The sequence below is a fragment of the Bufo bufo genome, chromosome 1 (assembly GCF_905171765.1).
Source record: "Bufo bufo chromosome 1, aBufBuf1.1, whole genome shotgun sequence".
NCBI lineage: Eukaryota > Metazoa > Chordata > Amphibia > Anura > Bufonidae > Bufo > Bufo bufo.
The window spans coordinates 670378226-670394779 of NC_053389.1; the positions used below are offsets into that span (position 1 = coordinate 670378226).

At 42.6% G+C, this 16554-nt stretch overlaps 1 protein-coding gene across 1 annotated transcript in view; it reads left to right on the forward strand.

Moving 5' to 3' along the window:
• The window catches only part of EFL1 (elongation factor like GTPase 1), a 287352-nt gene that overhangs the window by 240165 nt on the left and 30633 nt on the right, over positions 1-16554 (forward strand). Inside the window, exons 17-18 of the mRNA XM_040414072.1 lie at positions 3466-3613; positions 11585-12585. Of these exons, the coding sequence (XP_040270006.1) occupies positions 3466-3613; positions 11585-12585 (1149 nt within the window). The remainder of the gene's footprint in view (positions 1-3465; positions 3614-11584; positions 12586-16554) is intronic.

Here is a 16554-nt window from a genome sequence, read left to right on the forward strand (position 1 = left end):
CCGGCCTCCTTCACTTGAAAAGGTTCATTTCCATATGGCGGGAAGAAGATTGAAAGTGCATTTACCAGTTAGAATACCGCAATTAGAACTGCTTCCAGAGCGTAATAAGTGTATGGATAAGGTACAGTGGGCAGCTAAAATGTCATACCTGAGATGTCAAGTTCCCTTTAAAGGCTATTTACACCTTTGGGGGCAATTCTTTATAATTACCGGTATTGCATTGTACTTATTTTGAGCTAACAATAATGTTTTCAATTGGTCTTTGTTACCAGCATGGAGTCCTTTTTTTGTGTACAGAGCTGACATGCTCTACCAGCTGCCTGTGGCTTTTTTGTCTTTTCCGTCATCTCAGGAGCAGACGGACTCCTTATCTCTGCTCTCTGACACTATAAACACTCATTCTAGCTCAGTTCTGATCTTACTGATAAGAATGTGGCTCAAATAAGTGTTTATAACCTCTTAGTAGTTTAGAGATGAGGGTAATTAGATGACCTGCACAAAGTGAAAGTACCAGTCACACAGTTAGAAAAACAGTTAGCCCTTTGTGACTGAACAGCTCAATATTTTTTAATAAAAACCATTGAAAATAAGATTTTTAGCCAAAAATAAGGTAAATGCAATCATAATTTTAAAAAAAAATGACTCCAAAGGTGTACATAGCCTTTATGCTGGCCACACACACTAGATTATAAGGGGTTGATAGAGTTCAATTAAAACTCGGACAGCCCCTTTAAATGTAAAGTTACTGGCATAAATAATGATAAATGAGGAGTTGTCTGCGGTTCTTCTGGTAGTTCCGCCACAAATCCGGACCTGCAGAGGGGAGCATACTTACACCTAAGCCTCTCACTGTCAACATCCAATTTGATGCCACTGCAACCAATGATTGGCGGCATTGGTGACCTGCCCCTTTCCATTACGTCATTTGGTCAGCGAGGCATGTGCAGGCACTGTTTCCTCTTCAGTTGGCTCCTGTGCACAGTGGCGCATTGTAATTACTACTTCTTGCCCCGTTCACTTGAACACCTATCCTGAGGATTGGTCATCAGTATCATAGTACTGCACGCCCCATCTAATGATATCCATGAATTCTTAATAAACCGTTTACAACCAGATCACCTCAGATAAAAAAAAACTAACAAAAAAAACCTTAATCTGCTATTCTATAGTTCGCTCTTGCAGCATACATGCAGTCATCCATTTTGTGCGTGGGGTTAATGCTGACCATCCATCTCGTTCCAGCCGCGCGTTCTCCTCTGTGTTGTTTTTATCGTGAGGTTTGCAGTTTCCTTAAGTGGCTGTCTTAATCCACTCTGACTTCAGTTCCCCTTCACAAAACAAAGCCATTGGCTTCTGTGGTGAATTTATAAACCGAGGCCACTTAATACCTGCTAAGTACTATTCACCGCCGTCACGTCCACGCCAGCTTGATCCACTTCCAGTTGCTTGTTGGCGTTCTCTGTGCTATTTATTTATAATGGCTTTATGTGTGACATTATGCACACACATTAGTGTAAATTAAAAACGGAAGTATCTGTACTTCAGCAAAGAATACCAGAAGTTATAAACCAGACCAAAACAATCCCGATCCGAGCAGCAGTGCGGCGTACTGGTACTTACATTCCATACAATGCGGTTGGTTTTGTGATGCCGCTGAATGGCCCTCATATTTTTTTGAGGGTGGCTAGCGTTATAGGAACCAAATAACGAGATTAAACCTACCTGTCCAAGAAGTTTTCTGGGGAGTGCGCTGTGATTCCATGGATCCAGCCACCACCAAGAGCTCTCCCTATAGAAGTCAATGGGAGTGCACCACGCATCACCGGCCACCGCTCCCATTCACTTTTATGAGCTCGACGGAAATAGCCGACCCAGTGCTCAGCTATTTTCAGCAGCCCCATAGCAATGAATGAACCCCTTTCATGGTTGGGACCCGCACCGATCAGACAATGGGGGCATATCCTAGCCTACTTAGAGGCTGTGCTCGATCTTTGACAGGGCCAGGCAGGCATGATCACAATTCCACCACCTGGCCCTGTTAATCAAAGTGCAGTTGCAGAGCCTCTAGGTGTAACGGCCACCCCCTCATTGCTCTTAGAGGCTCATTTGCATATATTAAACATCATTTTTCTCAGTAATGCCGGCACATATGAACATGGGACCAACACAGATGTCTTCAGCTGCCAAGCGCACATGTAACAGGTCTGCTAGTGTCATAGGTACAAATCTGCTGACAGATGTCCTTTAAGGATTATAGTTTTCTTTTCTTCTTCAGTTTATTTGCACAAATTATATTGGTATTATTATGATTATTATTCTTTATTTTTAAGTCCCACTAATTCCAGGGCAACGTACATTCAAATAGGGTATACATATGTAATATAAAAGAAGTACAATATGCATGAAGTTATTACCAGACTGGCACAGAGGGCCAGAGGACTCTGCCTGTGATGGCTGACGATCTATAAGGGAAGCTGGAGAAGACAGTAGGTGGGGGTAATGTGGTGGCAGCATGCTTATTGGTGGGGGGCTTGCCTGAAGAGGGGGGTTTTCAGGTTGCCTTTGAAGGTTTGGATATTGGGGAACAGTGTGATGTGCTGTGGTAGGGAGTATGGAAGATGTACGTGAGAAATCTTATAGCCGATTCTGTGAGGAGCAGATGTATTGGGATAGCAGGGCAGAAATGTGAGGGGGGGGACAGATTGTGGACGGCCTTGTAAGTTATAGCTATAGTCTGTAGAAAACGCTGCTTTTGAACAGCAGTTTATACGACATTACAGAATAAAATGAACAGAGAATTCTGTGAAATTGTCTAATCACTTTACTTGTATCTTGTTCTGTACTTGAGTTACATGATGTATTATTCTTCATTCATGTCTAAGCTTAAAGGGGTTGTGCAGGGGTTTTGTATTGATGACTCCTGGCACCCCCGCCGATCAGCTGTCTGAAGAGGAGGCGGTACTGCTTCCTGTTCATTACACTGCCCGTCGTCTCGGAAGCGAGTGTAATTACAAGTACTCGCTCCGTTCACTTGAATGGAGTGAGCACCTGTAATTCCACTACAGGGGAGACGATGTGTAGTGTACTGAAGAGGAAGCAGCGCTCGCATGGAACGCCCCCTCCTCTTCAAACAGCTGATCGGCGTGGGTGCCGAGTGTTAGACCCCCACCCATCCTTTAACTCACAGTTGTGCTGGTTTTCTGCTAGGTCGTACATGCGACATCAGGATGGGGGTAAACCAACCAGCAGAATGTAGAACATAGCTATGTATATGAATGGAGAAAATGACATAGGAGAAGGAATAATAAGTACAAAAACAATATTTGTTTCTCTGCATTTTATGTAGGTTAAACTAGGCGATATTGTTGGAGATGGAAGAGCACTATAAACTTTCCTGCCTTTCTGATGCATATTGGACCCCGATTACAAACCCCATTTTTCATGCAGGTATAATTCTTTTTGCAGGTGAAATGCCACAACTGGTGAAAGGAATGAAGCTCTTAAATCAGGCAGATCCCTGCGTGGAAGTGTTGATTCAGGAGACGGGAGAGCACGTCCTTATTACAGCAGGAGAAGTTCACCTGCAGCGCTGCTTGGATGACTTGAGAGAAAGGTTGAGAAAACAATATATATATATATATATATATATTCCTGTAAACATTTTGTAGGCGGCCTTGGTCAGACACTGATTTATGCCTTTTTGCTTTGCTAGAGGTTCTCATCCAAAAATCTTTCACCATCCTCTGGGCATTAAGTACATTTATTAATGGCTATAAAATGATCTGCTGCTGGCGAGTGCGGCCTCCTCTCTGGCCTTGCATCCATCCTGAGCACTTTTTGGCAGGCTACCTCTCATTACTTGTCAGTGAACGCCATCGCTTCATTTATTGCTGTATGCTCTCTGCACAATGGGTTTTCCAATTAAAAAGCAATGTAGCTGTAATGAAAGTGTATATTTCTTTATATGCGTGTCTGCTGCTGCCACAGGCATGCACGTGGCATTTCCTTTCATCTGTAAGAGTGAAAGTTGGCAAGGGCAAGGCTGGGATAATGTCACTTTATTTTGTGCATGTTTAATTATTTTCGGGATGATACTGAGTACTGCAGAAATCGAATTAAAAGCATATTTCACATAAAGACATCCCCGTCATTGCAGAAAAAGGTGGACACCTGGGGCAACCCGCAGTGCAACCCATCTCATTTTGCTAGTAGTGTTAATAAACTTCATCTGCCTCACGTGAACTTCAGTATGAGTTTTAGACCTGTCACCTCTCCCGACATTCCTGTTTTAATAGCTTCATGTATTCCCCATGTAATAACAATTCTGGAGCCTCTATTCTTATGGCTCTATGGTGTACCATTCCTTTATTATTTCTACTAGAAGTTATGAGTAAATTGCTAGCAGTCTGCAGTAAGGGTACAGAGGGTGGTAACCAGTTGGGGGTGTATCAAACCTCTTGTACCTCTGTTAAGCTGGCCATACATTTGAGATGATGATCAGCCTCAACAGTCGTTCATGGGATCGTACATACGAACGATCCCAACAACTAAACTGCACGACAAGGAAGTCCGTTTTTTAATAAAAACTGTCTTCCTGGTGCTTGCGCACAATGGCAAGTGATCGGCTGAATTCATCCAACCATGCCATCAACATGTAGTTTCGGCTGATGAACGTGGGGAGTTTTCCAGCACGGCGGAATACATTTTTGGCAGACGGGTCTGCCATCGGCGATTGAGAGTGCTTTGTTCACGCTAGTTTTTCAAACAGTTGGCTGGAATGACCAAAATCTGCCATTCCGGCCAACGTTAATCCTATGTGTATGGCCACCTTAAATCTCAGGCTCAGTGCAAACTCTATACTTTCCATTTAAGATATATTCTGTGAAATTCTTCCGGCGTATACGCTAAACATATCTATATGGCTCAGTTCACCTGACCGAAGACAGGATACGGAAGGCCACCAGAAAAGTGTAGAGCATGTGTTCTACTTTTTATTTAGTTTTCAGTCTGGCCTCATGTACAGTGTATGTTACTCTGGGGTCGGATTTTAGTGCAGACTACATTATAAAGTTAGAGCACTATAAGTGTGCTTTTATTCCAGGCATAATTGTACAGACTTACCTTTATGAGGTCTCATTTACACACGCTTTTGCTATGTTCTGCCAGCATGGCTTTGGCTGAATACAGACATAGCAAAGGATATCCACTGCACATTTCGTCCCTGCACATTAAAGGGGTGAAATATTTGGTAAAAAAAAAAACCTTGCTATAATTGACATACTGTGGACTGGAAAATCCATCATGCCCCGGTTTCTATGTGGATCTAGGAATGGAATGTCCTTGTATTGAACTGTAATTTGCTGCAGAAGTACAGTGCGGCATCTGCACCGCAAATCTGCTACTTGTATACGCTTTTATTTTATAAAAAAAATTTACAAAAATGTTTTTAGGGTGTCAGTAGATGTAGCACAGATATTCGCTATATAAAGCTGTGTAACAATATTAATCTGCTAAATGAAGGCAGAGCATCTTCATGTAGCTGGATCACACTTCGGAAACCTATTATAAGACTGAGTAATGATCATCCCTTGTGACAGAACAGCAGGCATTCGGCTCCCTTTTCCAAGTACCAGAGCACCATATGTCTTACTCTGACTCCTTGGAATACTACAGCTAGATTTACACGGCCCGTGAATCTGCCTGTCTAAAGGTGCCGCAGATTACCCAATGAACAAGCAAATCGCTCGTTCATCAGGTGAAATCATCTGAGGTGTGGACACCTCAATCATGGTTCCTGGGCAGCAGATCTAAACAGATCCCTGCTGTCCAGAAACAATGATTTTGTATGGGAACTAGAGATAGCAGCAGTGATAGCTCATCCTCATACTGTGGAGGGGATCACGCTTCCTTCTCGACAATCGGCTGCTTCTCACAGCATCTAAATACGCCTTTAGGACTAATGAAGTCTATAGCTGCACATATAGTGGAGATGCCTACCTTGTCCTATCTAAAACATTGCTTGCTGTGTTCAGGATAAGCTGGTTTGTATTTAAAGTGCCTAGACACCTTCGGTAGCTTGTGCCTTCTAAAATTCTCTTTCCTGAGTCCACCATACATGCCCAACTCGGCTGAACCTGTATGTTTTCAGTTGGGAGAGAGGAGAAAGCCGCTTATCTCCTGGGAGAACCCTTCTCTCCCATTATACCATCTGTCGGTTGAGAGTCGAGAGCTCCCTATACACATTAGGCCGAGTTCACATTTCAGTTATTTGGTCAGTTATTTCCATCAGTTAGGGTCCATTCACACGTCCGTTGTTTCTTTCCTGATCTGTTCCGTTTTTTGCGGAACAGATCTGGACCAGATCTTGACCCATTCATTTTCAATGGGTCCTGAAAAAAAATCTGACATTGAGCTGTCCGATTTTTTTCAGGACCCATTGAAAATGAATGGGTCCAGATCTGTTCCGCAAAAAAACGGAACAGATCAGGAAAGAAACAACGGACGTGTGAATGGACCCTTATTGTGAGCCAAAACCAATAGTTAATCCTACTCTACCACCTAGAGATCAGGTACCTGTTCTGTGGTTTTGACCTGAACCTGGTTTTGGCTCATAATCACTAATGGAAATAACTGACCAAATAACTGATTGTCAGACTGTCCCACCAAATATGGTGGGTTTCGCCAGCTATAATCTAATGTATATGGAGGTCTTTAGGCTTCACTGACTTTTGGCAGTGACTTTGTGGCAATTCGACTTTTGTTGCCTAATGTTGGGTATCCAGAATTCTAGACCACTGGGTTCTGGACTAACAGAAAGTGATACATATATGAATATACTATAAATATTGCAGTTTTAAATATACAGTAGTTTTGGACTTTTTCATTTTTTGTTGTGATACTACATTGAGTTTAATTAGTTTACTTTATATCATCGCCCAAATTCATTACAATTATTATACACAATATTATTAAAATAGCTGCCACAGTTGTCCATAGACTGTGTCTGGTACACCAACTCAACCCCATATACTTAGGCTACCTTTATATCTGCGGCTTGGATTCCTGCAGGCTGTTCTAAGCAGAGAATGGGGTCTGGCGGAGATCTGGCCGCATTCCGGCAAAAATGCAGAAATTTGGCTGGACACAAACCACTGATGCTAAAGTAGCTTTAAAGGGGTATTCCAGTTATGTGAACTTATCTACAGGATGGGGGATAACTATTAGATTGGCGGGGGTCATACCGCTGGGACCCTCATGATCACTAGAACAGGAACCCCATACCCCATGAAGCCCCTGGAAATGAATGGAGCAGCCCATCAGTCAGGCAAGCACACAGTTGCTCCGTTCATTTCTATGAGAGTTCCAGAGATAGCCGAGTGCATAACTAGAATACCCCTTTAAATGGTGCTGAGCTGCAATACCAAACACTGCCTATGGGCAAAAGTGGAAAAGTGGTGCAGTTTGTTTTGTTAATCTGGACAAGCCTATAAAATGATTTGTTATTCTCACCCATTACTATGGCAGCCAGTCATTTTTAGGCCGTAGTTCACGCTTGCCAAGTTGTGTTTGCATTTCTTACTTAGAGTAAGTTCGGACACCGTAGGTTTTTATCTGCAGTGGATTCTGACAATGGCAAATCCAGGTAGTCTATGGTAAAATCCATGTGTTATATGCTGATTTTGCCCCGGCTGCCCAGGAAAAGCTGAGTGGGGCCAACAAAAGATAAAGTCGGAATCAGACATTGGTGGCATATGCCACTAATCTCTCTAAGGATCTTCTTTACATAGTAGAACCTATAGATTTCTCCACCCCTGGATGATAAGGGCTCTCATAAAGTCTCATAAGACTATATGTCACGTAGGTTTCCGTGAATGTTTCCATCCCTGAGGAGGTGATGCAGATCTTTCCATATGTGCTGTCATTTCTTGTTGCAGTTAAACAGATCATGCTATTTTTTGCCCGTTTCCAGATTTTTTTTAGTCTTCAGGAGGAGAAGGCTGGTGCATACATATGTGCAGTCCTACATCGCTGATGTCATGCCTTCCTAATACCTCCTTGGCAGTCACATCTCCGTAATAATAATGCTCTAAAGTCTAGTGGAGACATTTGGCTGCACCATGCTATGAGGGAAATTTCTTCCTCACCACCTTCCCCACAGGTGTCCATTCTCTTCTGCAGCCTGACTTCTATACTTAGACCTCATTTTGTGTCCTTTTAATGTTTTTTTTCCTTCCCCTTAGAAATCGCATTAACTGTTCATCTGTTAAGTTACAGCTGCATTGTGCTTCCCATTTCAGACATTTCATTACCAGTCTATTATGTGAGCATGCAGTCTTGGCTTAACTGCTGGCGCGCTCCCTATAGTCCGTCTCCCTATTGACTGTTAAGATGAAGAACACTATACATTGCGTAATGCTGCATACCGTCTAGCTACCCTTTATTGTTTCAAGCTAGGGACTTCGAGTAAAAAAAAATGGATCCTAACACCACATTCACACCTAACGGATTTGTTGCAGTCGTTCACACTCCAGTGAAAGTGTATTTTTAAGGGCATGCTTAGGAAATGTATCAGTGATGCAGTGAGAAAATTTTATGTGGACTTTTAAGTCAAATGCAATGCATATTTTGATGAAAAATGTGATTAATAGTTATTATACACATTAGAAAAAAAAGGTTATTTGGGACAGAGGTAGATGGGTTTTGTAGCTTTCCAGTTCCGTAGTATATTTCTCAAATGTTGTATTTGCCTTCTCATTGCATAGTACTTGCAGCATGAAGTGACTGTTCAGTCAGAGGCCCAAAAATGATCTGAAAGTCTGATGTTGCTATTTATGTTCCTCAGATCTTTCTCTTGGCTTGCTTTTTAGTTTTTCTGAATTAGGACAGAGCTGTGATCTGTGACGACAGTTTCTGTACAGTGCCTACAGAGAGACTGAGGTAGTCTGAGACACACCCTCTGCTTATCATTGGTTCAGGTTGCTGCTTTGAGAGACAGGAGGCGGACTCTGACTACCTCAGACTCCCGAGATAAAAGGTAGTCACAGATTACAGCTCTGCACTGCCCGGAGTTGGGCTAAAAAGCAGCAATGGTGGAAGATCTGAGGAAACTAAATAGCAGGTGACCAACCTTTTGAGGTACTGTCTTATGTATCATTTTCAGCCCCTAACTGAGGGTTGCTTTAAAAGTTTTATAATACAGAAGAGGCAAACCAAGTCATATCATTATGAAATATATGTCTAGGTTGGCCAACCTGCGGCCCTCCAGCTGCTGCAAAACTACAGCTCCTGACATGTCCAGACAGCCTACAGCAGGGCATGGTGGGAATTGTAGTTTTACAACAGCTGGAGAGCCGCAGGTTGGCCATCATTGTATATGTCATGGCTAGTATTGAGTGAAGTTGTTTAAAATTCAATTGGGCTGCTTCGCCAAAAAAAAAAAAAAAATTACTTTGTGACGAATTACAAAGCGCTTTTCTTTGTAAATAGCGGGTGCAATCTAAGGGAATTGGACCACTTCCTGTCATTGTAGCCCTCAGATGCCGCGTTTATCACTTATCGCGGCATCTGACTTTAATATTTAAGGCTATAATATAAAAAAAATATAAAAAATCATACTTGCCTCATCCATGTGATCGCGAAGAGCCCGCCGCCGCCATCTTAAAGGGGACAGCTCTAAACCCGGACATGCCCATATTTTCACCAGGCAGCCCCCCTGATAATAGCATCAGGGTATCTCATGCTCCGATGCGCTCCCTTGCCGTGCGCTAGATCGCGCAGGGCACAGGCTCTTTTGCTTACAATAACACACTGCTGGGTGAAGGTTTCCGCCCAGCAGTGTGTTCGGTGACGTCACCAGCTCTAATGGGCGGGCTTTAGCGCTGCCCTAGCCGTTTTACTGGCTACGGCAGCGCTAAAGCCCACTCATCAGTGCCGTCGACGTCACCGGGCTTCCTGGCAGCCTCATGGAGAGCCCGGTTCGTGACCGGAACTCTTGAATATGCCTTTGTCCTACCCGATTTAGCGCAGGGCAAGGGAGAGCATCGGAGCATGAACTGCTCCGTTGCTCAAGTCAGGGGGGGCTGCCTGGGTGAAAATGGAGGTATGTCCGGGTTCAGCTCTAAACCCGGACAACCCCTTTAATTGAATATCCAGCGCGGCCCGTGATGACATACGTCACCGCACACCGGATTTCCCAGGATCAAGATGGCGGCGGCGGGCTTTTTACTCTCAAACAGATGAGGTAACTATGTTTTTTTTTTTTTCACCCCATTTGAGGGAAAATCGATTCGTTACCACTAAGCACAAGGAAATTCGGTTTCGTGGCAAATTGCATTTTCCCAGAAATTCTGGTCGAACTCCACTTTGTGAACTTTGATTTGCTCAACACTATTCATGGTAATAAGCGAAATACTTACCTCATTCATGTTATTGCGAAGAGCCCTCCGCCGCCATGTTGATTGAAGATCCTGCACGGCCCATGATGATGTTATTGTGTTGGCTGGTGTGGTGACGTCATACGTCACTGCGCACGGGATTTTCAATCAAGATGGTGAAGGCAGGCTCTTCGTGCTCAAAAGGATGAGGTAAGTATGATTTTTTTTTTTTTTTTTTTTTACCCAATTCAGGGAAAATCGATTCATTGCCACAAAGCATGAGGAAATTTAGCTTTGCGGCAAATCGAATTTTCCCTGAAATCCGTTCGAAGTCCACTTTGTGCTCTTTGGTTCGCTCAACACTAGTCATGGTAATAAGAGGAATACTTGGTGAATTTGCCATGTATTGTATAGTGCTTGTTTTAGCATGCATGTACTTTAAGCCTCTGGAAAATAAGCCTTACTTACTCCTTAATAAATAAGCCTTACTCATTAATTATCCGTGACATTAAAAAAGTTTACTCTATTATCCATTGGCTGGATAAAATGGCGTGGAACATAGTTTATACTGAAATGTTCAGCTACCCATTGAAGTTCTGGTGTTGACAGATAAAAGGGAAAATGTAACGGAGGATTTACACTGCCCAATTGTCGGGTAGGTAATCAGGAACAAACATTACTATGAATGCTCTTTTCAGTATAATCTACCCATGTAAATATGCTGCCGACAAACGAGCAAAATACTTGTTCATCAGGTGAAAAGATCTTTTATGCAGAACATTAGATCATTGTTTCTGGGCAGCAGATCATGCTGTGTGCATCAACCGGTATGAGGACAAACAATGGCAGAAGCCATTGCTTATCTCCATACAGTCAAAGTGATACCTTCATGTAAATACTGATCTTCACCTCCACTGTAGAGCAGGCAATTATCGGGAAGGAGCGGTCCCTTCCCGATAATTGCTTGCTCGCCTAGCACATCTAAATGTGCCTTAAGAGAAAAAAAAGTAAGAAATGTTAGGAACCATGCTTAAGGATGGGCTGATATAGCACACTAGTGAGCTAAGTGGCTGAAGGAGAAAATAGAAAATTGAAGTAGTCTTCACTTATATCAGTTAGGTGCCAACGATAAATGTATGTTTAAAGATCCTTTTGTTGAAGTGTGATGATTTATTGATCTCCTATTGTTTTTGGTATCCTTTTATATATAGGTTTGCAAAGATTGAGGTGAGTGCTTCTGAACCTATAATCCCATTTAGAGAAACCATAATCAGACCTCCAAAATTTGACATGGTAAATGAAGATATTGGAAAACAGCATAAAGTGGCCATTATACACCAGGTTAAAGAAGAGCAAAATAAGTCACCTGAAGGTGTCCAGATTGACCCAGATGGCCTAGTAACACTAACCACTTCAAATAAATTGGCCACACTTTGTGTCCGAGCCATGCCACTCCCGGAAGAAACCACTCATCTTTTAGAGAAAAACAGTGACTTAATCAGAACTATGGAACAGATCAACTTGGCTTTCAATGAAGGAAGCAATACCATTCAGGTCAGCGAGACAACAATCAGCCGAATTAGAGAATTCAAAAGTCAGCTTGAACAACATTTACAAGGCAGAAGGTGGCGAAATGTAGTTGACCAAATCTGGTCCTTTGGCCCTAGACGTTATGGGCCTAATATCTTGGTAAATCACATTGAAGGCTATGAAAGGCCCTCTATATGGCAATGCCTTGATGCAGTCCCCAAGAAGGGTAAATATCATAGTTTCGATAACAGCATTATTAGTGGTTTCCAGCTTGTGACCCTGGCTGGGCCCATGTGTGAAGAACCTCTTATGGGAGTTTGTTTCGTTGTGGAAAAACTTGATATGAATAAATCTATGGTGTTGGAAAGACAATATTCAGAAGAAAAGGCTGCAAAAGGAGAAGAAGACAATCTACATACAGCTGCTGAATCCATTGATAATTCCGTGAGGGAAGCTGCTGAAGCAAAAGACGTTCCACGACACAGTCAGGATAGCACAAAGGCTCAGGAGAAATCCAGCAAACGTAAAGGGGATTTCCTATTTACAGACTGTTACGGACCATTTTCCGGACAGTTAATTGCCACAATGAAGGAAGCTTGTCGTTATGCTTTTCAAGTAAAGCCACAGAGACTTATGGTTGCAATGTATACTTGTGAGATCATGGCCACAGCAGAAGTGCTGGGTAAGTAAATGTGATATTTGTCTATCTGTCTGCCTATTCTCTATATCTATTATCTGTCTCTCTATCATTCATCATGTACCTGGGAACTAAAGGCTCTCATCTCTTCCTCTTATTGATATTGAATTGCCTTTGGATTGCCCCATTGGAGAGATTTAACTCTTTTATGTAAAAATGACCACAAGTGTAGTCCCTTTATACTTTTCCTCCTTTCAGGAAAACGGCCTGAATATCTTGAGAAATGCATACCATTATTTTAACTATACCAATGCAAAAAACACTGCTGTCCAATGTAATTTTCAACTTTTTTCCTCTTTATTTTTTTTTTTCACACACATTTTATCTGGCAGATTTCTCTTTTCCTTTGCTGTGGTTGGGCAGCAGCTCACCAAGCATCTGCAACCCCAGGAGCGTGTTGCAATCAGCTCTTCTTGACCCCTTCCTCCCCTGCACAGAAAATAGTCCCTCACACATGGTACCTTTGAACCAAATAATGGCACTATGGTATGCGATACAGTTTCTTTCTCCACTGGCTAGAGAGAGATACCGCTATATATTTCCATGAATTTAAAAGTAGGGCCAGCTCATTATGAGATCACTACGCCAGTTGTGAGAGGAGGAAGGGGGCAGGGAGTGCACCACTGAATGGAGGATAAGGTGGACGAGAATTTCAGCCACGTGAAAAACAGCAGTGGGCGCTACCGGAGCAGAGATTGTACATGAAAAAAATATTTTTTTTTTTTTATTCTATGTATTACAATTCGAAATGCCCTGTTCACTGCATAATAATACTTCTCATGGGATCACCTGTTTAGAAAACTTATCTGTTTAAACTGAACCTAAGGCTCCAGTTCCTAAGAGAGCATAATTCTAGTAGTCCTGAGAGAATAATTCTAGTAGTCCTGTCAAGGTGCATCAGAGATATTTCTGCATGCATAATGCAGACTATTTTGCCTGTGAAGTCAGATAAACTTCGCTTTAGTCATCATTCAGCCCTAGCTTTAGCAGTATGCTTTTATAGTAACTGTCTTATGCTTAAAGGATAACTGTCACATTTAGACCCTAATTTCAATTTTCATATATGTAGTTACTAATAACATGATATTCCAGAATCCGTTACTATTAGACTGACTTCCCCCATATTTAATAAGATTCAGCCCTTAGCAACCAGTCTGCATAAAACTGCAATTTCACTATTCAGTTAAGATGGCCGCCACTGCCCTCACCCTGAGGCTAATCCCGCCTGCCCTCACTAGCCAGTAACAATAGCCCCCCAAAAGTGTCAATAACCAGAGCCCCTTCCCCCAAAAGGGTTAATCTCCTGCAGCACAAAGGGGTCCTCTTACCACATGTTGCTTTCATTTATACACGGAGCAGATGGCAGATCTCCCTTCCCTGGTCTGTGCTCGTCTAACTCTGCATTCTCCAGCTCTGCTGAGTGAGGGAGCGTCTGCCAAGCGCAGGGACAGGGAGAAGTGCACACAGCCCAGGCACTGTTATCAGCTGCTGGGGAGGACCTGGCTTTAATCATTTACTTACAGTCCCTGGCTGTCAGTAATGTGACCCTGCACGCAGCGTGCTCCGTCCTTCAACAGATAGACGGACCATGACTAGCAACCCTATTTTAAGCACAGGTAAAAATAGACAGTACAGGGAACAAAAATGTGGCATTAAGGGGTAATTGAATACACAGTGAAAAGTTGAAATAGGGCCACCAAGGTGATATTAATCACCACAATCCAATACTCCCAAAAAAATATATACGTTAAGGCTTTAAGGCTACTTTCACACTAGCGGCAGCCTTCTCCGGCAGGCTGTTCCGGCAGGGGAACAGCCTGCCGGGTTCTTTCTACCGCTAGTGCACCGTGCCCCCGGAAGTCCGCGCCGGCCCCATTCACTATAATGGGGGGGCGGGCCGGAGGTCCGGCTGCAGCCCGGCAAACATCCCGAGAGGCTGCCGGAATAAAACTACGAAGTCCTCTCCTGCCTCATTCACTATAATGGGGCGGGCCGGATGTCCGGCCACAGCACGGCAAACATGCAGAGAGGCGCCGGAATAAAACTTACATGTAGTTTTATTCCGGCCACCCCTCTGCATGTTTGCCGTGCTGCAGCTGGACCTTCCGGCCTGCCCCATTATAGTGAATGGGGTGGGAGTGGACTTCTGGCGGCACGGTGCATTAGCAGTACCACGGGTCCGGCAGGCCGTTCCTCCACTGGAACAGCCTGCCGGAGAAGGCTGCCGCTAGTGTGAAACTAGCATTATAATATGAAAACTAAGTTTTACCATCGCCGATTCTGATGAATACCAGATCTTCGCTGGTCTATGCTTCCTGGCCTAGGCTTGTCACACAGAAAGTTGCATTAATTAAGTGGCCAACCATTCAATGGCTGCAGCAGTAACCTGGTGGGGATCTTTGAGGTTATCGATCCTTTTAACTTTTTAAACTATTCTGAGCATTCTCAAAAAATTGTACCCCTTATGGACAACCCTTTAACACTTAAGGGGGTTTACCATGCTAATTAAAAACCTCAGGAAAGCCCTCTTTTGTTGTGAGATTAAAAAAATGTTGCTATGATTACCACTTTCTAATGCGCAACCGATCCGGTCTTCCTGCCACTGCTTATTTACATCCTGCAGCGGTGACATGCAGGTATGTGGCATGTGACCTGGCAGCTAGTCACTATTCCCACGGTATTGCACTCGATAAAGAAGTTTAGGTTAGTTCACTTATTATTAAATTGGCCTAGTGGGAAAATACGATTTTGAGCCCAACTGAGGACAAGGACTAGCATGGGTGAATACATTCTTTGCATACAGATGTGGTATATGTTTATGGCATGTAAAAACATGGAATAAAAAAGAATATTGTACAACTAACCTATACATTTACAGTAATAAAATAATCATTTGTAATTAGAATCTGGTGTATCAGTCCAAAAAAATCGACCCGACCTATGTGAGGTTTTCTCCTCCGATAATACTTATTCCAAAGCAAGGAGTATATGAAAGAGGTAATTGGACGATAACTCTCATGTGAGTGCTATGTTGGACTGAAGAAGACCATAGCAGCATCCGTATTTAAAGGAATTTTGTTTATTATAGAGTTATACGTTTTTACCGGCTATATGGTAACCTAAATGTTTGGTGCCTGTATTCAGACAGTGAGTTATTTGATATTAATTTGAGGACAGAATTAGTTCTTTCCTCTAATCTTAATTGAGTAAGACAAAGATGTTTTGATGTTTCTGAAGAGCAAAGAAATAATAATAATTTTGAGGAATTTTTGAGCCGCCAAAATATTTTTTCTTCAACACTGAAAACTTCAAGGCCCAAGGCTGATTTAACAAATGTTCATCATCAAACTTCCCTTTTGAGTCTTTGCTTCTGAAAGAACACTATCCAGCAGGCCCTGGGCTATCTTCTGAGAGTTCATTTGTTGTATTGCAGATCTCAAAAGCATGTGTCATTGACAAAAATTGCAGTCTTAAGTTCAAAAACACCCTTTTTTTTGTAAGGGATGCCATGGAGTAATACAGGTATAACAAATGGCCGATTTTATTATAAACTTTTACAGGATATTTTTGCTTTTGAATACTATTATATTCCATACCTAAGAACATTTGAGAACATTTGTAAATTAGGCATATTTACTACTGTGTTGTATCATGAGTATTCCAACGACTTTCTCTAAAGCAATATTAGAATTTTTGAGTTTTCCTATTACTGCATTGAGATTAAGGACCCCACTAACGCCCAGAAGTTTTGTCCCTAGTTTTAAGATATCGCACATGAGAATCCACCTCCATTACAATTAAGTGAATTCAACCATGAATATCCAGCTTTTGAGCCTGCACAGATGGGATGTGGCACAGTAAACAGCATTGCTATAAGAAAAGCCCTTTTATATGACATAGGGCAGCTTTGGTTAAGATTGTGCCCATTGGGCAGTTATATGTTTTGCCTTATTT